Below are 24,109 nucleotides of genomic sequence, written 5' to 3' on the forward strand. Positions count from 1 at the left end.
TGGTAGGGGGACAGTGACAGGGTAGTGGGGTGGTAGGAGGGCAGAGGGTGGTAGGGTTTCTGGGGCAGAGGGTGGTAGGGTGGCTGGGGCAGTAGGGTGGCTGGGGTAGTAGGGTGGCTGGGGCAGGAGGGTGGTAGGGTGGCTGGGGCAGGAGGGTGGTAGGGTGGCTGGGGCAGGAGGGTGGTGGGGTGGCTGGGGCAGAGGGTGGTAGGAGGACAGTGACAGGGTAGTGGGGTGGTAGGAGGGCAGAGGGTGGTAGGGTGGCTGGGGCAAAGGGTGGTAGGGTTTCTGGGGCAGAGGGTGGTAGGGTGGCTGGGGCGGTAGGGTGGCTGGGGCAGAGGGTGGTAGCGTGGCTGGGGCAGAGGGTGGTAGGGGGACAGTGACAGGGTAGTGGGGTGGAAGGAGGGCAGAGGGTGGTAGGGTTTCTGGGGCAGTAGGGTGGCTGGGGTAGTAGGGTGGCTGGGGTAGTAGGGTGGCTGGGGCAGGAGGGTGGTGGGGTGGCTGGGGCAGAGGGTGGCTGGGGCAGAGGTGGGGTGGCTGGGGGTGGGTGGGGCAGAGGGTGGTGGGGTTGCTGTGGGTGGTGGGGTGGCTGGGGCAGAGGGTGGTGGGGTGGCTGTGGGTGGTGGGGTGGCTGGGGCAGAGGGTGGTAGCGTGGCTGGGGCAGAGGGTGGTAGGGGGACAGTGACAGGGTAGTGGGGTGGAAGGAGGGCAGAGGGTGGTAGGGTTTCTGGGGCAGTAGGGTGGCTGGGGTAGTAGGGTGGCTGGGGTAGTAGGGTGGCTGGGGCAGGAGGGTGGCTGGGGCAGGAGGGTGGTGGGGTGGCTGGGGCAGAGGGTGGCTGGGGCAGAGGTGGGGTGGCTGGGGGTGGGTGGGGCAGAGGGTGGTGGGGTTGCTGTGGGTGGTGGAGTGGCTGGGGCAGAGGGTGGTGGGGTGGCTGTGGGTGGTGGGGTGGCTGGGGCAGAGGGTGGTGGGGTGGCTGGGGCAGAGGGTGGTGGGGTGGCTGGTGGGGTGGCTGGGGCAGAGGGTGGTGGGGTGGCTGTGGCTGGTGGGGTGGCTGGGGCAGATGGTGGTGGGGTGGCTGGGGCAGATGGTGGTGGGGTGGCTGGGGCAGAGGGTGGTGGGGTAGCTGGGGCAGAGGGTGGTGGGGTGGCTGGGGCAGAGCGTGGTGGGGTGGCTGTGGGTGGTGGGGTGGCTGGGGCAGAGGGTGGTGGGGTGGCTGGGGCAGAGGGTGGTGGGGTGGCTGTGGGTGGTGGGGTGGCTGGGGCAGAGGGTGGTGGGGTGGCTAGGGCAGAGGTGGGGTGGCTGTGGGTGGCTGGGGCACAGGTGGTGGGGTGGGTGGTGGGGTGGCTGGGGCAGAGGGTGGTGGGGTGGCTGGGGCAGAGGGTGGTGGGGTGGCTGGGGCAGAGGGTGGTGGGGTGGCTGTGGGTGGTGGGGTAGCTGGGGCAGAGGGTGGTGGGGTGGCTGGGGCAGAGGGTGGTGGGGTGGCTGTGGGTGGTGGGGTGGCTGGGGCAGAGGGTGGTGGGGTGGCTGTGGGTGGTGGGGTGGCTGGGGTAGAGGGTGGTGGGGTGGCTGGGGCAGAGGGTGGTGGGGTGGCTGTGGGTGGTGGGGTGGCTGGTGGGGTGGCTGGGGCAGAGGATGGTGGGGTGGCTGGGGCAGAGGTGGGGTGGCTGTGGGTGGCTGGGGCACAGGTGGTGGGGTGGGTGTTGGGGTGGCTGGGGCAGAGGGTGGTGGGGTGGCTGGGGCAGAGGTGGGGTGGCTGTGGGTGGCTGGGGCACAGGTGGTGGGGTGGCTGGGGCAGAGGGTGGTGGGGTGGCTGTGGGTGGTGGGGTGGCTGGGGCAGAGGGTGGTGGGGTGGCTGGGGCAGAGGGTGGCTGGGGCAGAGGTGGGGTGGCTGTGGGTGGCTGGGGCAAAGGGTGGTGGGGTGGCTGTGGGTGGTGGGGTGGCTGGGGCAGAGGGTACCTTATGTTTCCCTGGTGGTCCAGTGGGCGGCCAGGCTGTTTCCCTGGTGGTCCGGTGGGCTCCCTTTACAGTCTGCAGCTCCGCCGGGTGCAGAGCTGCAGACCACGTGGTGAGTTTAGTCTCGCGATCTCAGACAGTCAGAGCGTTGCCGTGGTAACCCGCGGCAATGCTCTGATTGGGTGAGATCGCGAGACCCACTCAGTCTGCAGCTCTGCACTCGGCGGAGCTGCAGACAGGCTGGCTCTCTCCCGGGCAGGCATAGGAGGGGCCTCGCACCCGGCGGCATTAAGGGCAAGCCGCCGGGCCCCCTCCTGTGTCAGGTCCCGACCTGTCACATTGCCCTAAGGCGATTTAGGCGGCCGCGAGGCCCCCATCAGCGCGAGGCCTTAGGCGGCCGCCTAAATCGCCTAATTAGAGAGCCGCCTCTGACTATAATCCAATCAACACCCTCTGATAAGTATTTTAATAAAGTGGTATGTATTTCAAATATATTAAATATATATATATATATATATATATATATATATATATATATATATATATATATATATATATATATATATATATATATATATATATATATATATATATATATATTTATTTATTTATTTATTTATAAAATATTTTACCAGGATGGATACATTGATATTTATCTTGCTTTGTCCTGGGTCCACAAAACATTGCATTATTACAAAAGGGTACAATATTTCAAAAATAAAATAAAATTAAAAAAAATACAATATATATACACATACACCCATATAATTTAATACATAACAGGTAATACATAGATGTAGGTATAGTGCCATAGATATCTTAAAATATTTTAGATTGAATAAAGATTTGACTGTGTCCCTGAGGTTATTCCATAAGTGTGGTGCTCTGTAGGAAAATGAGGATCGCACCACTTTATTTGTGTATTTCAGTATGCTAAATATCGTGCTAGTACTGGATCGGAGGTTATAGGAGGTGGGAACAGTCGGGGAGAGCATTCTACTCAGGTAGGGTGGGAGCTTCCCAGAAATGCTCTTATGCACAAGGCTGGAAAGATGAAGAGTGCGTCGGGATTCCAGCGATAGCCAGTTTAGCTATTTTAACATGTCACAGTGGTGGGTAAAATCTTTACATTCTAGTACAAAGCGACAGAACGAATTATATAATGTATTGAGTTTATTAAGGTGGGTTTGCGGTGCGGTTGCATACACTACAGCCTCATAATTAATGACCGGCATTAGCATTTGTTGTACTATCGGTTTCCTTACTGTAGGGCTTAGACAGGATTTGTTTCTGTACAGGGCACCTAGTTTTGGGTAAAGCTTTGAAGAGTTTTTTCAATGTGAAGGCCAAAGGATAGATTGGGGTCTAGCAACATACCTAGATATTTAAAAGAGCAGCCTGCTGTCAGTGTACTATTTGAATTTGTTCTGATACACAGTTGCTGATTTTGTAGTTTACGTAATTTAGATACAGTTCCAAAGATCATTGTAACAGTTTTGTCAGTGTTTAGGAAGAGTTTGTTATCTGCTATCCACTTTTCTACCTCTGTGAATTGGTTTTGGAGCACAGCCTCAAGCTGCGGTAGATTGGGTTTACTAGCGTAGATTACAGTGTAGTCTGTGTACACTTGTACAGTTGAGGATTTGCAGGCCATTTATAAATAATGTGAATACGAGGGGACCAAAAATGGAGCCTTAGGGAACACCACACGTGACTGGAAGAGGGAGGGAAGTGCTATGAGAAATGGCCACATATTGCAATCAGTCTGAAACATATGATCAAAACCAGGTTAGCAGACGATCACCAATGCCTGAGTTTTTAAGTTTTTGCTAAAGAATGCAATGGTCTACTGTGTCAAAGGCCTTGGCAAAATCAAGGAAAATAGCTCCAGTTAGGTCTCCTTGTTCCTTGTTTGATTGTTGATAATATTCACATAGTTGCGTGTGGACGCATTTTTCCAATACTTTTGACAATACTCGGAGCAATGATATCGGGCGACAGTTAGATACCAAAGTATTGTCACCACTTTTATAGATCGGTATATATATTAACGTTTGTCATAAATATACTGTTTTTATTAAATTAAGTATATGTAAAATATAGATGCACTTTTGGACAGAGAGTTAGTCTCTATGGTCTTCCTGCTTCTGTGCAAGGTGTGAAGCAAGGAAGACCATAGAGACTAACTATCGGTTTACAAACATGATCTAAGCCAAGGTGCATGTAAATGGCTGAAGGATCTTGTAATATTCTAAAGGGAGGTATTCGTTTTTTGTTTTTTTTAAATTCCATCTACTTAATTTAAAAATATATATTTATTTTCAAAACTTGATGAAAGGATTATCATATAAAAACTTTTTTTAATGCGACAGTTGTACTTTAATTCTACCATGTATTCAACCACAGAGCAGTTTTATACATAGCATTCATTGTGTGACATTTTAACCCGAGATCCTAGATTTTTGTCTTTTCACTGACCTGTAGCATTTGGAGGTAGCCTTCTTGTGGATCACAAGGAAGAGACGGTATTCGATGGTTATTTCTCATACACCTTATATTGTTGTCTTTTAGTGAAGGAAAGATTTGCCGTATCACTGTAATTCTCCCAAGCGAACTGTGCACGAGTTCCACTATCTCCGCGTCACTGATTTCCTAAAGAAAAGGAGAAAAATGATTACATTTATTTTTTATTCATTTGTTACCCTTCTTTCAAAGTAAAAAGTACATAGAAAAATATATCCCATTGTAAATCGCAACGGAATTTGATGGAGCTATATAAATATTATAGTAATAATAATAATTATATGCGTCAACAGCAAATCAAACGGTTAAATCTTGGGCACAAGTGAAACAGCACCCCCTAGTGCCCCTGTTTATCATGAAACAGTAAACCTGAGCTTAACGAGGTAGATTGATTGTAAAACTTAAGAGTTTTCATAGAACTGCTGAGAGAATTTCTACAACAAAGGAGAATCAAGAGTCTACGTGAATTTACTTGTCCAATAAAGACATATGTTTATAATACTGGTAGTTTGACTTTAGTTATTCAAAATTGTATTTTTTCTTCGTTCTCTGTGTCATATAGAAATGTCAATGCAGAGAAAATGATAAAGCCAAAACATTTAGCAGAACCAAATCACGACATAAAACAATATTAGCTATTCTGTTAGCACTTTGTACTATCAATTTTAGACACTCGACTCATGTGTCAAAGATTCAGCCTGGTTAATCTACTTTTGTCTTCTTTTGCTTGGATCCATGTGTACTGTTAAGAGATTAAGCACTTTAAAATGTAATACCTTTTGTATTGTAATCGTTTATATTTATATGCCACTTGTAGTAAATGTCTTTTTCTTTCAAAAAAGAGGCTTGCTACTGAGATAAAGCTAATAATTTGTAATGACATTTTTAAGTTGAAAAGAATATCCAAGGCAATATATTAATCTGACACAGTCTGCAAAACAGCAAATCGCACAAAAGCAGGTTAACTGTGTATTGCGGGTGAATTAGAAAACATATGCTGCATTTAGAATAGGGATTTAACACTACTGCTCACAAAATAAAATGAAAGAGAACAATATTTAATGGGGAGAAGCTTTGTATTTTAGAAATGTGTATTATTTAAAGGGTTACTCCAACCCTTCTCTCCAAAATCCATGATAAATTAGTCCCCCCCCCCCTTATAGATGAGTAAAATAATAATAAATATATTTGAAATACATTGCTATGCGAAGCTCCTAAAACAGCATTCAATGCCTTCATTTGATTGGACCATTTGATTTTCCTCTTCAGTCATATTTGGCAAATCATTACTCCTCTTCCTATTGCACTATTTATGGTATTTTATCTTCTTTCACTTGGCAACAAGTATGTATATCAATTTTACCTTTGCCCCAGATGGACTTATTCACTCCCTGTATATATTCCTCTCTCTTTCAGTTTTAGCTTGTATTGCCCAGGTTCCTGGTATATAGGCAGCGCTGTATTTAGCACTAGACTGTCAAGGCATTTGCATTGGAGGCACTTTCAGGGGGGTGGCAAAAAAAAGCAGCACCCAAACGCCCCAGCAGATACCTTGTCAGCCTCTTTTTGGGGGGCCCAAAAGCTGGCCTGTTAGCCACCCCAGGGCTCCCCCAAGGCAGGCATCTACCATTGTAGGAGGCAGGCGGTGAGATAGCACTCTCGTCTGAGCTCTCCCTGCTCATCTCCCTCACGTGCCCTGTTGTGATGCCGGAGCTAGAATATGACGTCACTCTGGCCCTGGCATCACTTAGAGGCGCGCACGGGAGCTGAGGAGGAAGATCAGAGCTCCCGCACCTGTCAGCCTATGCCTGCCTTCCTGTGCCTGCACCTGCTTTTGTGTGCCTGCATGCCCTGCCAACCGTGCTGCAGCCAGCTCCACTGGACCCCAGGGAAGAATCCACTCTGGCACTCCCAAAAGTAGGGAGGCTGTGTGGATTAAAATAAAAAAAAATTGTGAATTTAATAGTATGTGTGTTTGTTAGTGAGTGTGCTAGTGTATGTGTGTCTGTTAGTGTGTGTGTCTGTTAGTGAGTATCTTAGTGTGTGTGTCTGTTAGTGAGTGTGTTAGTGTCTGTCAGTGAGTGAGTGTGTATGTGTGTTTGTCAGTGAGAGTGCATATGTGTTTTTTTCAGTGAGTGTGTATGTCTGTTAGTGAATGTGTATGTCTGCCAGTGTGTGTGTGTGTGTGTCTGTTCAGCTAGTGTATGTGTGTCTGTCAGTGGATGTGTATGTCTGCCAGTGTGTGTGTATGTCAGCTAGTGTATGTGTGTCTTTCAGTGGATGTGTATGTCTGACACTGAGTGGGTGTGTGTTTGTCAGTGAGTGGGTGTGTGTCTGACACTGAGTGTATATGTGTCTGTCAGTGAGTGTGTATGCGTGTTTATCAGTGTGTATCTGTCAGTGAGTATATGTGTGTCTCAGTGTGTGTGTGTCTGACACTGAATGAGTGTGTGTCTGTCAGTGAGTGTGTATGAATTTCTGTCAGTGAGTGTGTATCTGTCAGTGTGTGTGTGTGTGTTTGTCAGTGAGTGTGTATGTGTGCCTGTCAGTGAGTGTATGTGTGCCTGTGACAATGAATGTGTATCAGTCAGTGAGTGTATGTCAGTGTATGCATCAGTGAGGGTGTGTGTCTGTCGGGCAAAGAGTGTGTTGGTTTTGTCATGCCAAGGTGAGCACAAAACCAGAATACCCCACTGTATATAGTACTGGTGAAAATTATTAATACTTAAGATACTTTGGCCATTTGGTAGTTGGTAACGAAATCTCATAATACAGATTAAGGAACAGCGCACAAACAAACCAGTACTGTTTTAGATCTTAAAATCACAGATATTAGAAAACAAATATGGGGATTCAGTAACACTGTATGGCCACATTGTGTTAAAGGACGACTATAGGCACCCAGACCACTTCAGCTCAATGAAGTGGTCTGGGTGCCAGGTCCAGCTAGGATTAACCCTTTCTGCTGTAAACATAGCAGTTTCAGAGAAACTGCTATGTTTATATTAGGGTTAATCCAGCCTCTAGTGGCTGTCTCATTGAAAGCCGCTAGAGGCGCTTGCGTGCTTCTCACTGTGAAAATTACAGTGAGAAGACACCAGCGTCTATAGGAAAGCATTGTAAATGCTTTCCTATGAGACCGGCTGAATGCGCGCGTGGCTCTTGCCGCGCATGCGCATTCAGCCGAGGAGGAGGAGAGGAGGAGGAGAGGAGGAGGAGAGGAGGAGGAGGAGAGGAGGAGTAAAGCTCCCCAACCGGCGCTGGAGAAAGAGGTAAGTTTAACACCTTCCTCTCCATCCAGCCCGGCGGGAGGGGGTCCATGAGGGTGGGGGCACCCTCAGGGTACTATAGTGCCAGGAAAGCAAGTATGTTTTCCTGGCACTACAGTGATCCTTTAAGCCTACCAAAACATCATAGTACCTCAATATCAGTGGGTACTTTGATAGAGTAGTAGGCTTGACACTATATGGAAACATGGAGTAACTAAATCCCCATATTTGTTTGATAAGATACGTCATTTTAACTAACTAAGATTTGAAATAGATTGTTTTTCTTTGTGCTGTTCCCTCAATCTGTGTTTTGTATATATTTTAGTCTTTACAGTAGAACCACTGCTGAGCAATGCGTGTTCTGGGTCTGCCTCAAATCCCCTTTTATTCTGATAACTGAATCTCAGTCCACAGGAGCTAGAGAGCTTTACATTGACCATGATTAGTTTACACAATTAGATAATATTTATAGCTCTGCATTAATAAAAAATACAAATAATGTACCTACACTATGAGCACACACTAATGTTTAGAGGCACCTCTACAACCCCAAAATCAAGGTACCGTATATACTCGAGTATAAGCCGAGTTTTTCAGCACATTTTTTGTGCTGAAAAACCCCAACTCGGCTTATACTTGAGTCAATAGTCTGTATTATGGCAATTTGCATTGCCATAATACAGACAGGGGCTGTGGGGGCTGTCAGAGCTGTAACTTACCTCTCCTGCAGCTCCTGTCAGCTCCCTCCTCCTCCGCGCCGTCCGTTCAGCACCTCGGTCAGCTCCCAGTGTAAATCTCGCGAGAGCCACTTACACTGGGAGCTGACAGAAGAGCTGACCGGACGGCGCGGAGGAGTAGAGAGCCGACAGGAGCTGCAGGAGAGGTAAGTTACAGCTCTGACAGCCCCCCTCTCCCCCCCACTGAACTGCCAATGCTGGACCACCAGGGAAGGAGAGCCCCCCTCCCTGCCATATATCAAGCAGGGAGGGGGGACGAAAAAAATATATTATAATAATAAAATTAAAAAATAATAATAAAAAAAATAACAATCTAACAAAAAAATTAAAATAATAATTAATAAAATAAATAAATAATATTAAAAAAATGATTAAAATAATAAAATAACAATAATCAAAATGCTCACCCCCCCAACACATACACGAACACACACTGCATCACACACACACACACTGCATTCATATACACACACTGCATTCATATACACACACTGCATTCATTCACACACACTGCATTCATACACACACTGCATTCATACACACACACTGCACTCATACACACACACTGCACTCATACACAAAATGCACTCATACACACACTGCATTCATACACACACTGCATTCATACACACACTGCATTCACACACACACGCTGCACTCATACACACACACTGCATTCACATGCACACACTGCACTCACACACACTGCACTCACACACACTGCACTCACACACACTGCACATACATACGCACTGCACTCATAGACACACACACACTGCACTCATACACACACACTGCACTCATACACACACGCACTGCACTCATACACACACGCACTGCACTCATACACACGCACTGCATTCATACACACACTGCATTCATACGCACACTGCACTCATACGCACACACTGCATTCATACGCACACACTGCATTCATTATATACACACACTGTAAATAAATATTCTATTAATATACGGTAATTTTTTTAGGATCTAATTTTATTTATAAATTTACCAGTAGCTGCTGCATTTCCCACCCTAGTCTTATACTCGAGTTAATAAGTTTTCCCAGTTTTTTGGGGTAAAATTAGGGGCCTCGGCTTATATTCGGGTCGGCTTATACTCGAGTATATACGGTAACTTTTTAATTAACTTATATAATGTATTGGGATTCTCCGTTTCGAATTCTCAGTAAAGGGCACCATGATTTCTCGTGTCATAACTCATTATAAAGATACATTATATAAAATCTCCACACAACAATCCATTTCACCGTGCTCTGCAAATGATAAATAGGACAGATTTGTCATAATATAGAACGTCTGACCTAAAGGGACCACAGCTAGCTGATGAAAAGCAAAGCTAGCAATAGCCCTTGAATTTTAGAAACATTCCGAGAATCAGGCAGTAGGCTTGCAAATGAGTGAACATTAGGTATTCTTAAGCAACAATTAATCAAATCAGAACATGATTAAAGGGATGGCTAAGAACAGTTAGATTGGAAAAAAAAAAACTATCTTCATTATAAAATGGAAGAGCATGTGTGATGCTATTAATAAGTAAAAGGACATGTTCTGCACTGCTTCATATAGGCTCTACGAGTGGAGGAAAAAATTACTTGAGACATAATACACTAAAAACATAGAATACATGACATCCTATGAATATTTTGATCTAAATCTCCCTATATGTTATTACAATATATTTGGAAGATTCTCCAGTTGCCAGATACTATGTAAAATTCATTGATGTAATTATTATTTTAAAGGGGAACTGTCACTTGCCATAAATTTTAATATTATATTTACTTATCCCTATGTGTAAAAAGTATATATTTGTGAGGTGTGGAAAGTGAACTTAAATTGAGAAATTCACACCTCTTTATCCTGCAATTGATTGCCTAATCATTGATTGCCTTGATCTAAGCTTCCTGTCAGTCATTGTTTTAAGCAAATGGCAATCAGCGTCAAGAAAGCATACAAAAAAGAGGGGAATTGAAAAAAAAATAAAATTGTATCAATCATCCCTGTTCATTATTAATGCTTTTCTGGCTTTGGCTTGCCTGAACTGGATGATATGAAAATGGAGGATCTTGGAGGATGAATGAATGGAGCATGAAAAAAGGTTAACAAACATAGAAACATAGAAACATAGAATGTGACGGCAGATAAGAACCATTCGGCCCATCTAGTCTGCCCAGTTTTCTAAATACTTTCATTAGTCCCTGGCCTTATCTTATAGTTAGGATAGCCTTATGCCTATCCCACGCATTATGCCTTATGCCTATCCCACGCATCCTTTACTGTGTTAACCTCTACCACTTCAGCTGGAAGGCTATTCCATGCATCCACTACCCTCTCAGTAAAGTAATACTTCCTGATATTATTTTTAAACCTTTGTCCCTCTAATTTAAGACTATGTCCTCTTGTTGTGGTAGTTTTACTTTTAAATATAGTCTCCTCCTTTACTGTGTTGATTCCCTTTATGTATTTAAATGTTTCTATCATATCCCCCCTGTCTCGTCTTTCCTCCAAGCTATACATGTTAAGATCCTTTAACCTTTCCTGGTAAGTTTTATCCTGCAATCCATGAACCAGTTTAGTAGCCCTTCTTTGAACTCTCTCTAAGGTATCAATATCCTTCTGAAGATAGGGTCTCCAGTACTGTGTACAGTACTCCAAGTGAGGTCTCACCAGTGTTCTGTACAATGGCATGAGCACTTCCCTCTTTCTACTGCTAATACCCAGGGCCGGCCTTAGGGGTGTGCGAGCTGTGCGGCCGCACAGGGCGCCATGGTGCAGGGGGCGCCCTGCGGCCGCATAGCTCACACGGCATGTCTGTTAGCCACAATGCTAACAAGGCATTTGCCTTGGGCGGCATTTTCCAGGGGGCGGCAAAAAAAGCCGCCCCCAAATGCCCAAGGCAAATGTCTTGTTAGCCTTGCGGCTAACAGACATGCCGGGCTGCTGGGCAGTCGGGCGGCGCTGGCGGGCGGCTGGCGAGGGAGCACTTCCTCTGAGCTGTCTGCTCAGCTCCCTCGCGCGCCGCAGAGTGAGGCTGGGAGCCGGAATATGACATCATATTCCGGCTCCCAGCCTCACTCTGCGGCGCGCGAGGGAGCTGAGCAAACAGCTCAGAGGAAGTGCTCCCTCGCCAGCCGCCCGCCAGCGCCGCCCGCCCAGCCCAGCAGCCACTGGACCACCAGGGAGGAAGAGACCCCCCCCAGCATTCCCAAAGGTAAGGAGGCTGGGGGGGGTGTCTAAATACATTTAAAAAAAAATTGTTAATGTGGGTGAGTGTGTGTGTGTGTATGTTAGTGTGTGTGTGTGTGTGTGTGTCTGTTAGTGTGTGTGTGTGTGTGTATGTTAGTGTGTGTCTGTGTATGTTAGTGTGTGTCTGTGTCTGTTAGTGTGTGTGTATGTTAGTGTGTGTCTGTGTCTGTTAGTGTGTGTGTATGTTAGTGTGTGTATGTCAGTGTGTGTCTGTGTATGTTAGTGTGTGTCTGTGTCTGTTAGTGTGTGTCTGTGTCTGTTAGTGTGTGTGTGTCTGTTAGTGTGTGTCTGTGAGTGTGTTTGTCTGTTATTGAGTGTGTGTGTCTGAGTGTGTGTGTGGCTGTCTGCCTGTGTGTGTGTGACTGTTTGCCTATGTTTGTGTGTGTGAGAGTGTCTGCGTGTGTGTGTGAGACTGTCTGCGTGTGTGTGTGTGTGACTGTCTGCGTGTGTGTGTGTGACTGTCTGTGTGCGTGTGTGTGTGTGTGTCTGGCTGTCTGACAGTGTGTGTTTGACTGTTTGTCTGTGTGTGTTTGACTGTTTGTCTGTGTGTGTGTGTGACTGTTTGTCTGTGTGTGTTTGACTGTTTGTCTGTGTGTGGCTGTTTGCCTCTGTGTGTGTGTTTGTGTGTGGCTGTGTGTGTGGCTGTCTGCCTGTGTGTGTGTGGCTGTCTGCCTGTGTGTGTGTGTGGCTGTCTGCCTGTGTGTGTGTGTGTGTGTTTGTGTGTGACTGCCTATGTGTGACTGTCTGGGCAGACTAGATGGGCCGAATGGTTCTTATCTGCCGTCACATTCTATGTCTGTGTGTGTGTTTGTGTGTGGCTGTCTGTGTATGACTGCCTGAGTGTGTTTGTGTGTGTGTGTACTGCTGTCTGCCTGCGTGTGTGTGTGTGTGTGTGTGTGTGTGACAGGGTGTGTGGGAAAGGGTAAGGAGTGGGGAGGGGGGGCGCTGTGAAGATTTTTTGCACAGGGCGCCCAAATGCCTAAGGCCCGCCCTGCTAATACCTCTCCCTATACAACCAAGCATTCTGCTAGCATTTCCTGCTGCTCTATTACATTGTCTGCCTACCTTTAAGTCATCAGAAATAATCACCCCTAAATCCCTTTCCTCAGATGTTGAGGTTAGGACTCTATCAAATATTTTGTACTCTACCCTTGGGTTTTTACGTCCAAGATGCATTATCTTTCACTTATCCACATTAAATGTCAGTTGCCACAACTCTGACCATTTTTCTAGTTTACCTAAATCATTTTCCATTTGGCTTATCCCTCCTGGAACATCAACCCTGTTACATATCTTAGTATCATCCGCAAAAAGACACACCTTACCATCAAGACCTTCTGCAATATCACTAATAAAAATATTAAAGAGAATGGGTCCAAGTACAGATCCCTGAGGTACCCCACTGGTGACAAGCCCAAGCTTCGAATATACTCCATTGACTACAACCCTCTGTTGCCTGTCACTCAGCCACTGCCTTACCCATTCAACAATATTGAAATCCAAACTCAAAGATTGTAGTTTATTGATAAGCCTTCTATGTGCAACAGTGTCAAAAGCCTTACTGAAATCTAGGTAAGCAATGTCTACTGCACCACCCTGATCTATAATTTTAGTTACCCAATCAAAAAAATCAATAAGATTAGTTTGGCATGATCTCCCTGAAGTAAACCCTTGTTGTTTCTGGTCTTGAAATCCATGTGTTTTTAGATGTTCAACAATCCTATCCTTTAACATGGTTTCCATCACTTTCCCCACTACTGAAGTAAGGCTTACTGGCCTATAGTTGCCCGACTCCTCCCTATTACCTTTCTTGTGAATGGGCACAACATTCGCTAACAAAAGGTAAACATGACCGGTGTATCGTCGCCATATGGGCATCCGGAACCTTGGACAAACCCCCCACATACCTACCCCAATAAAACACGGACACTAGGGTATATGGGCAAAATTGTCCACAGCTTTATTAAATGTATAAATAATAATAACTTAACATAGAAACTTTTGGGTCATTGCCCTATGAGCCGCCCTTATTTTCGTATCCTTCCGTTAGGTATAAGAGGCAATGTCCCCACTATATATATATATATATATATATATATATATATATATATATATATATATATATATATATATATATATATATATATATAACATTATACCAACATAACATCACTTAAAGTGCCAACCTTTTATTAAAATGTAACCATGGTAGGGGTATACCCGGCTACCCCTACACCACCAGGTTCTAAGCCACTGACAGGATTCGAAACCTACCAAACATACCAATAACCATTAACATAACCTTCCTACTGGGGAGCCTCTTTTCTCTCCTAGAGCTCCCTATCCCACCTCTGTGACAAAACGGGAACCCCACTATGGCCAAAACCCAGGGAGAGAGGGTGGGACAAACTCAGCCAGGTAGGCAAGTTAAAAGTGATGTTTCCAAAATGTCTGCCTTCTTCTTATATATCCTAACCCCTTAACCCTCCATTAACCAATCCCACTAGCTTCCTCCTATGCCTGCCTCCTAACCCCTGTACTTTTGTTACAAGATTTTCAATGTTTTATTCAATGGTACTGGTTTCAAAGAAGTGAGAGTTCCTCTTTAAGGAGGAATTTTACAATTCATTTTAATAAATTAATTTTGAAAATTAAAGTAGCTTTTATTTCAGCCGCTGCCTCGCTACTTGCTGTCTCATATATCTGCAGTCTCACAGACCGGCCACATTTAGCAGGTCTGAAGTTGGAAAAGGGAGCGGTTGTGGCCAGTAAATGGACATGACCATGATGCTAACTACCCCTAAAGTGTTGTGTTATGCCAGAGAGCATGTGTGCCAGAATGACAGGCTGCCTGTTTGCTACCGTAGTTCTACTGTAGTATGTGTGTATTTGTTTGACTGTCTTGAAATTCCCTCCAAGTGCAGTGTGAGTATAGATATGCATGCTGTAGCACTGCTCAAAGACTTATCTCCCAATATGTGGTCTCTTCAAATCGGGATGGGTGGGTGCAGTTCGGAGAGGGCACAGCCAACGATGCAATCTGTGTCACTACCAACACCCACAATGGGTGAGTCTGCCCAGAAAAGCATTGGGTCAGTGTGAAAAAGGGTGGACATCCTTCTGGCCTCCCCCCCTGTTTTCAGGACCATGCATGGAGCACTTCTAAAGGACTCCCTGCATGGTCCTAGTGCCCACTTCACAATGAAAGCGCACCTAATGATGCACTCATACTGTGCTGTCCTGGTTCAGTTCCCTGGTTTAGATGGGGGACACCAGGAACTACAGAGTGATGGCTGCTGGAAGTGGGAAACTTGGGATGTATGCAAAGATATCATGTGACTTGGGAGGTCTAGCCAGATCATTCATCATTCAGCTTTCTACCATTTATTCAGAAAAATTGGAGCCGTAGTTGCTCCAACTATCAGAGAGATAGTTTTACATGGCAAAGGTAATTTAATGATATACCCGTACCTTTGCCTATATATGTAACTATAAATCATAGTACGATGCATTATTATTGATGCACTTCTGTTCTCTGGCTCTCTGCAACAACCTCTCCCTCTGTGTAACCTCACATATCAATTTGAATGCATGATTCGATAAAGAAGTCAGATGTGAGTGGCATTCGGGAGATTATAAATCTCTATACATCAGATGTCTTGTGTCTTTATCTTATTACCTGTATAAATTGTACTCATGGGTAGTGCACTGGAATTTGTTGGCACTTTTTAAATAAAGTATAATAATTATAATAATAATAATAATACGATAAATATTTATCAAGGGGAAAAACTGAACAATTTAGGGTCAGTGCTTAGTTTTTAGGAGGTATCCTAGATGCATACTGATACCCAGGGCTGTCAGCAGGGAGGTATAGCCAATATAACTGTACGGCGCTGGGGCTCCCGGTGAGTCCGGCCTCATACCTCCAATGTGCATGTATATGTAGCAAGTATCACTATAAATGCACTGTGGCCTCTGCTGTGTAGTATTATTTATTGGCCAGATCTCTAGACTGTATCACAGAAGACTGATCACTATGTATTCTGTATTAAATAAATGCTTTCAAATTCATGTTTTGCTTAATAAAGTATAATTAGGAGAAGTGGACGGGGAAAAAAAGAAAATATGTTAAAAAAAATCATTATTGTGTTTACTCGTGGAAAGCCTAAGAAATAATGTGATATGATAAATTAATGAAGCCACAAGTAATCCTCAATTGGGCATTTCCAAACATTCCCAGAGGGTAATTGAAAGATTTGAGAATGGGAATTGAGAATGGGAACTTGATAAACAAGTGTCCCTGCTTTTTGATCACATCTATTTTTATTGATAGAGGTAGACAGTGGTGCAATGCAAGCTGAGAAAGTGGAGCAAATAAAATGGAATAAAGGAATAATAATGGGAAGGCTAGCAAGTGGACAGGTGGCAATCGGAACATCGGAGGACTGCATCGGAAGACTGACAAGGATGTTTGTTGCAACCTCAAACCATTCATCTCGCATTTCTTCAGGGCGGAGGTTTAATTCAGGATTTATACAAAGCTTATAACAGTGCTATTCTAACTGTGAGTTTGAGCATGGGTTGGTGGCCGATGCTTTCAGTGCTCTCCAGATCTGTACTTCCTTGCTGGGATAGTATCTGGGTTGACCAGGCGCTCAGAAGAGGATCAGTAATTATGATGTCTCTGGAGGTATTTGTAAGTGACCTCAGGGTAAGTTAAGACAGTGCTCACAAAATTGATAATGCATGTTGGTCGTCACTGCTAGCAATGAAGTCATAGGTTACAGTGTCACACTCTAAAGGTCATACTAAAGGAAGTAAGGTCACACCTAGCAACCTCGGCAGCCTCCATATGTCAAAAGCACACATTAACTGCTTTGCTGAGTAGGACCATCCACACAGAGATCTGGGATATTTTTAACAAACAAAAAGCCATTAGTTTGTGTCTGTTCCCACCACTCCTCCTGTCCAAACATTACCAGCCCTCAATAACCATAGACAAGCTAATTTATGTAATGCAATGCAAGTTTACAAAACATTAAAGTCTCCTTAATATGGTTTATACAAATAAAGACGAGGCACTTCTATAAAGATTGCACTAACAATGGGACTATTACTTCTCTGGAATTTACACCATTGACTAAACCTGAAAATTACCATTAACTTTAAATTTTTTTCAGTTTTTTTTATTTTTATTTAAATTAATATTATAGATAAGTAAATTGCATCAACATCCAGTTCAGACAAAGGACAGCCAGGAGAAACATTACATATAGTGGATAAGTAAACATGATATTAAAAATCCTGAGATGTCATCGTTCCCCTTTAAACTCACGTTATTTTTGTGCAAAAATAATTTTAGAAATGAATACTACCTACAACGTTTTCACTCCTCCTGCACTAGAAGCTTTATAGAAAATGACTGAGCAATAATTACAACGTTTATGCCCTCATGCATAGTTTCTTCAATAACTGCATAAAAGTCCCCACTACATATCATTCAGCATTACAAGAAACATTGAAGATGTAGACAACGAACTCAATGAGTGGCCCAACTCCTTATATGGTCCTTGATATTCATATGTTGTTAGATTGTCTGTTATTTAGTCCAGTTGTCCACCTCCATGTATGACAATAATATAACACAGCACGGACAAACTTGCTGTTATATAAGTACCGATTGTTAAATGGTAGAAGTCATCTTAAATGCATTGGCTTATACCGTGCCAATATCAGACTATCCATGTGAATGGATTTTTATTATATATTTCAGAACTTTGTTCTTTAGGTCAAGAGAACTCCGTTGTTATTACATTAATAACCAATTGTTGTTAAGCTACAAATTTGTCTATTCTAAAAGATATTAATTTAGCTTCAGCAAAATATAATATTGAATACTATCAAGTGAATAACATAGTTCAGTAATACATCTACAGGTAAAAGTGAAGTTACTAAAAGTTTATCAAAGCATTTTAATAGTACAGATCATCCAGAATATAATCATTGTGAGTTTCTTAAGTTTATTCCAAAACATATTATTATAACCTCATTTTAGCTTTTTAAATATATTTTCATTTTTATAGTTTTTCAAATTCGTACGGTTTCTTTCATTATCATGTTTTTGCATAGGACTATGGGGGCACATTTCACGTAAAAAAAAATGATGCATAGCATAGATTTCAAATATAAAAATACATTGACATTAAAAGATTATATTAAGCTCATGCTGGCTGTTGTAATATCACAAACAAGTCACAGATGTGCAGGCAAATGTATTTTTAAATAAAAAAATTCTCAAGGCACTATTGAATCAGATATAAGAAATGGGCAGGCAAAGAAAAAAAAATAACAAGTTAATATTTCTTCTTTATAAGAAATTTGGTTGAAACTCCATCTCATAAGCTGAAGCGAACATAAATACACTTGTAAATGACAAGGCTACAGTCTATTAACATGTGCCTTGGGGAACGTCTTCTAAATTAAAGTATTCTGTCTGGTATCACAAGCCCTGGATGGATTACCTTACGGCATATGTAAATAAGATGATCCGGCCTTCGAGAAGAAACAGTTCTAAGCAGGATACGAAAAATATGTATTTTCAGAATACGATTATAACAGAAATAGTGTCCAAACTATATTTCCCATTGTATCTACAGCACAACAATACACGCAAAATGCACTTAAAGGAATTTTAAAAACTGCAATTAATATCAAGTTGGCCGAAGATATTTCGAACACACACTGAATGAAAAATGTTGCAAAAATGCTTAAAGAAAGCACAGATTACAACTCTCTATTCTATATTTAAAACCACGGAAAATAAGGAATCTTTTGATTTCCGTAGCTTCCTGTGATAAGCACCTAAAGGTAAGTCATGCTGACAGCAACATGCTAAAGACAGACGGCTATTGAAAAAAGACAGGGGGAGGTCATGAAATATGGTGTTTACGACAGTGATCAGGGACTAGCTGGTGAATCTGTTTTGGACATAGAAGAAGAGCCTTAGGCAGAAATTAATACATTTGAGAAGGCAGGGTGCTCAGGAGGCTGATAAATGTACAGAGATAAATGTACATTAAAACATATACCTTGTGCTCAGAAAATCATCGGTTCTCAATCCAGTACTCTGTGACCTTGAAATGCACAGATTTCAAGAATATCAGAGGCAGAGCCCAAGTGGTTTAGTTTACAGCATATGTAATTTTGATTGGTTCATTTGTTTCCCTCTGAGTGGGGTGAATTATAGATATGTTGTGATTAAAGAAACCACCGTGGGAATTAATGGAATAAGAAGCTGCATTCCAGTGGTCTTCAGAGCGAATGCTAAACATACACAATACTAACTAGACATATACAATAACTATATAATTTTGCTTTGCTTGTAACCCATGACTTATTGACATTAATAGCTTACTTAAAATAGTCAAGAAACACAAGCATCACATTTCACCATAGGCAACTCTTCTTGGCAAAGACTTTGGTGGACCAGTGTAAATTTCCAGGAAATCCATAAAAAAGTCTGGTATATATTGGTTCAAATGAACTTTCTCATCACGTGTCTAATGGTTATCTGATATAGATGATCTGATATAGATAGTCCTTTATGAGCCCAAGTTAAGAGATACAGAATGCCTGGAAAGTTGTGGGTTGTTTTAGGTTTTTAATGTGAACTATCCATATCTTGATGAAACACATCGGAGAAAAGCACGTAGTGTATTTGGCATTCATCAAGCAGGATAACATCAGGTTGCCCCACTGAACTCTGTCTTGCTAGATGACTGAGCTCCCCCCCTGTTAGAGGTGATCCCCTCGACGTGGTGGACGCCCACCCCCAGAAGACTTACAAAATTGTACATATATTGAAGTTACTTTGCTAACGAACAGTGTACTAACTTGTATATCTGCTTTCTCTTTGGTTGTATACTGTATACAACCCCTTCTTTTTTTCTACCTTTTTCTCTCTTACTCTTTCCTTCCCTACTCTCAACCCTTTCCACCTTTCTCCTCCACCCTCCACCCCAACCTTGAAAGAGACACTACTCTTCAAAGTCTGCAGCCGAGGTGGACGATGCTGGTCCCACTTGAAGCGCAATGTGAGTGGAGGGTCCGACCCGCACTGGGTAAGCCTACTGACACACCACACAACACCAAAACATGGAGCTCAGACTGACTTCACTCAACGTGAATGGGCTGAACGTCCCCAATTAAACGCAGACTCCTGCTCAGAGAGATTAGGCGCCACAAAGCAAATATAACCTTTATTCAAGAATCTTACATCCTACGCAGCTCAAGGCCACAACTCACAGACCGTGTCTACACAAGAGTATACGCATCTAGAGCACTGTGTAAAAAAACGGGGAGAAATTCTTATTCACAAGTGGTGCCCTATCCAAATCACGAGTTCAGACAGACACTGGACAGTACGTGGTCCTGACAGATACTCTCAACTCCAACACCTACCACCTCCTTAAAATATATATGCACCAATTACTTCTAACAAAATGTTCTGGACAGAAATAGAAACCCTGACAAAAACTCTCCCTAGAGGGATCTTAATACTAGGAGGTGACCTGAACGCGATGCCATGCCCAGCGACTTACCGTGGAGGGGGAGAACACCTCCACCGTTCACAAAATAGGGGCGGACAAGACAAACTTTTAAACAGGTTCATACACAGCACAGTATTGTTGGACCCATGGAGGATCCAGCACCCAGGTGCGAGGAACTACGTGTATGTTCTATTCGGCCGCACATGCCTCCTATTCACGCATTGACCTTTTTCACACTAATGAGTTGGGTATGCAGTGGATTAAAACTTCCACGATTAATATTATCTCATGGTCTTACCATGCAGATATAGAAATCACCAGTAGAATCCCTGGCACCCATATGACATGGCAGTGTAGATAAAGGAAAGAATTAAACAGGAGATTACACAATATTTCCAGACCAATGACACTCCTGATATATCCCCAACAAAGCTATAGGCATCGCACAAGACTGTAATATGGGGGTTGCTCATAAAAATAGCATCCCAACAAAAAAATAAAAAATACTACAGACTGACTGAACTGCAAAAACAACTAAGAAAAATAGAAATGCAACATAAGCATTAACCCAACCACGACCATGGAACTGAGGTAAATCAGGCGATTGATCAGGGAATTGATGATAAACGATGTGAGCAGAGGCGTAGTCCGAGCAAAAGTCTGTTCTACAAAAAGTCCAATAAAATGGGCACACTCCTTGCAAGGGCCCTTAGACCCAAAAACAACACATCTTTGATAACTGCCATAAAAACCAACCATGGAGCGGTCCTTAATAACCTCCAAGATATCAATGTAGAATTCACACGATTCTTTACCACAGTATATAGCCACATTGACCGGAGACAACAGCACTTACGTAGCAACTGTAGCTGCCTTCCTAGACAAGGTCCAACTCCCGCAGCTCTCAGGGGAACTGACTGCACCCCTGGGTGCACCTATCGAATTATACGAAGTTGAGCGAGCCATAACAGGGCTAAAAGGGAACAAGGTCCCAGGACCCGAAGGATTTGACGGCGCCTATTACAAGGCTTTTAGGGAAGACCTAACACCCCACCTGGCCAAAATATATAAACAGTAGACGGAGGGGGAGACGCCAAACCCAGACCTTTCAACAGCAGACATAACCCTCATGCCCAAGCCGGGCAGAGATAGTACAAATGTAGCCAATTACCGCCCCATATCCCTCATAAACTTTGATCTGAAACTCTATGCTAACTACTGGCCACCTGTTTGAATTCCCCTCCTCACCAAATGCATCCACGCAGACCAAGTGGGCTTTTTCCCCACAAGACAACTATACGAAAATACATGGCGAGCAGCCAATTTAATATGGTGGGCTGAGAGATCTCGAACGCCTTCTTTGGCCCTTTCCCTGGACGTAGAGAAGGTGTTCGACAGAGTCCAATGGCACTGTATATTCACGCTCTTGGGTAAGATGCACATACCGGCTGCCTTTGTCACGGCGGTACGAGTCCTATATGCCAATCTCAGAGCACAGACAATATTACCTGGAGCAACCCCACAACCTTTTGAGCTGAAAAATGGCATGCACCAGGGTTGACCCTTGTCCCCTCTCCTGTACATACTGGCCCTAGAGCCCTTATTACACCTAATCAGAGCAAACCAACAAATTAAAGGAATAAAAGTGGCATCGGAGGAATTTAAAGTATCCGCATATACGGACGACGTACTTCTCACCCTCACTGACCTGAAAGATTCAGTCCCTTGTCTCCTTGACCTGTTGGAAACATACAAGCAGGTTTTGGGATATAAAAGTAATATTTATGAGTCAGTAGGCATGCCCTAAGGATGTCAGAGACGGACGTCACATGGTTAGGACAAACGACTGAACTGAATATTAGCCCACAGTCCATTAAATACCTGGGCGTCAAACTGACATCGAACCCCGACAACTTGTATGCTGAAAACCACTTGCGCATGATACACACCTTACTAAAAGACACATGGCATGAGAAACCCATCTCATGGATAGGGCGACTCTACAGTATAAAAATGAACCTCATTGTCAGGATTTCTGTAAATGCCCAACACGCAGAACTTAAGTAGATATAAAGCAAATACCTAAGAATTATTTAACGTAAAAAAGCAAAAGACACAAGATAGGGAAAAGCCAAGACAAAGGTATAATGCAAACGATAAACAAACCAAAGGTCAAGGAATGGAGATATCAGAATAGTCAGGAGCCAAACCAAAAGTCAAGGAATACAGAGATCGGATAGTCAATAAGGGAAGCCAAGGTCAGATACACAAGAAATCAATACAAGGAACTAACTCTCGGATAACCAACTGGAAAACAAAGGATTAATGGAACAGGAATGGGTGTGGCAACATAAAACAAACATTTAAAGGAATCCAAGAGACGGGGATTCCAGGAACGGAATAAAGGAATACACCCAGAAAACCTAGCATAAAGAAAACCAGACATAGAATAGAAAACCAGAAAAACTAAACAAGAATTGTAAAAAGAGTACTGGATAGCAGAAGCCAATGCCAAAATGATCCGCAGCTAGGAACAGGATGTGACACTCATGCTGCGCCTTCTGTTCCTTTTACAGGCATTACCAATAAAAGTAACTAAGGGGGACCTGAAAACGCTACAGAAAGTGAAAGATGACTTTATCTGGGCTAGAAAGAGGCATAGAAAAACGAGGGAAGCCTAATATACCCCCAAGAGTAGAGGGGGACTGGGACTATCCAACCTCCACCTTTACTACTTGTCGGCACAATTGGTGCAAATAGTGGAATGGCACTCGCGGCCAGAAGCCCACAGATGGGTTGATCTAGAAACGCTACTCATGAGTACAGATCTCCCCCAGTTCTGGATTTGGGTTTCCACAGTGGATAGATCAGAGCTCCGCACGAGCTGCCCAGCAATTTTAAATTCAATCAGGATATGGGACTCCACAGCCCACAAATATGCACTCTCAAATCCACTAACGCCATACCTCAGAAATAAAGCATTTGAACCTGGGTTGACTGCCAGAGACTTCAGGGGTATCACAAATACGGGCATACAACGCTACTACCACCTATACCAGGCAGAAACATTTAGAACCTTGGATGACTTAAAAACACTAGCCCCGCTGACTGCTAAAGACCACTTTAGGTACATCCAACTAAGGGACTTCGCCAGAGGTCCCCAAGTGAAGGGCCAAGCCAACCTTTTATGAAAAACTGTGCATGTCAGAGGGACCATGTACCGACCTCATCACACTTCTCTACACACAATTAAGCGCACCGGACGGTGATGCTAAAACACATACGTACGTCTCACAATTGGAGGCGGAACTGCATCAGACATTAGAGAGCAGGGACTGGCAAGACATCAAGGAGGCAGCAGCAAAGGCTTCCATCTGCGTAATACACCAAGAACAATGCTACAAAACACTCATGAGATGGTACACCACACCAGTCAAACAATATAGAATGGGCAAAAGACCCACAGATACATGTTGGAGAGAATGTGGGGAAAAGGGAACATACATACACATGTAGTGGACATGTCCGAAACCAGTGCGATTCTGGGACCGTATAGGCCAACTCCTAACAGAGACCTTACACAGACCAATTAAGATGAATCCCTGACTTTCCCTATAGTAAAACAAATAGACGACCTAACTAACAGAGAACAAAAACTTTTAAACAAAATAAATCTGGCTGCTAGGAGAACAATGGCACAGACGTGGCTACAAGCTGACATGCCATAGATGGATAGGGTCACTCGCAACATTAAAGAGGCACCTCTCATGGACAAACTCACAACACAAGTACGAGACACATA

General features: G+C 43.6%; 1 protein-coding gene across 4 annotated transcripts in view; it reads right to left on the bottom strand.

Moving 5' to 3' along the window:
- The window catches only part of GRID1 (glutamate ionotropic receptor delta type subunit 1), a 927,065-nt gene that overhangs the window by 212,909 nt on the left and 690,047 nt on the right, over positions 1 to 24,109 (bottom strand). For all 4 annotated transcript variants that reach the window (XM_063433578.1, XM_063433577.1, XM_063433579.1 and 1 more), the window contains exon 6: positions 4,433 to 4,606. In XM_063433578.1, the coding sequence (XP_063289648.1) occupies positions 4,433 to 4,606 (174 nt within the window). The remainder of the gene's footprint in view (positions 1 to 4,432; positions 4,607 to 24,109) is intronic.

The sequence above is a fragment of the Pelobates fuscus genome, chromosome 10 (genome assembly GCF_036172605.1).
Source record: "Pelobates fuscus isolate aPelFus1 chromosome 10, aPelFus1.pri, whole genome shotgun sequence".
In the NCBI taxonomy this organism is placed as follows: domain Eukaryota; kingdom Metazoa; phylum Chordata; class Amphibia; order Anura; family Pelobatidae; genus Pelobates; species Pelobates fuscus.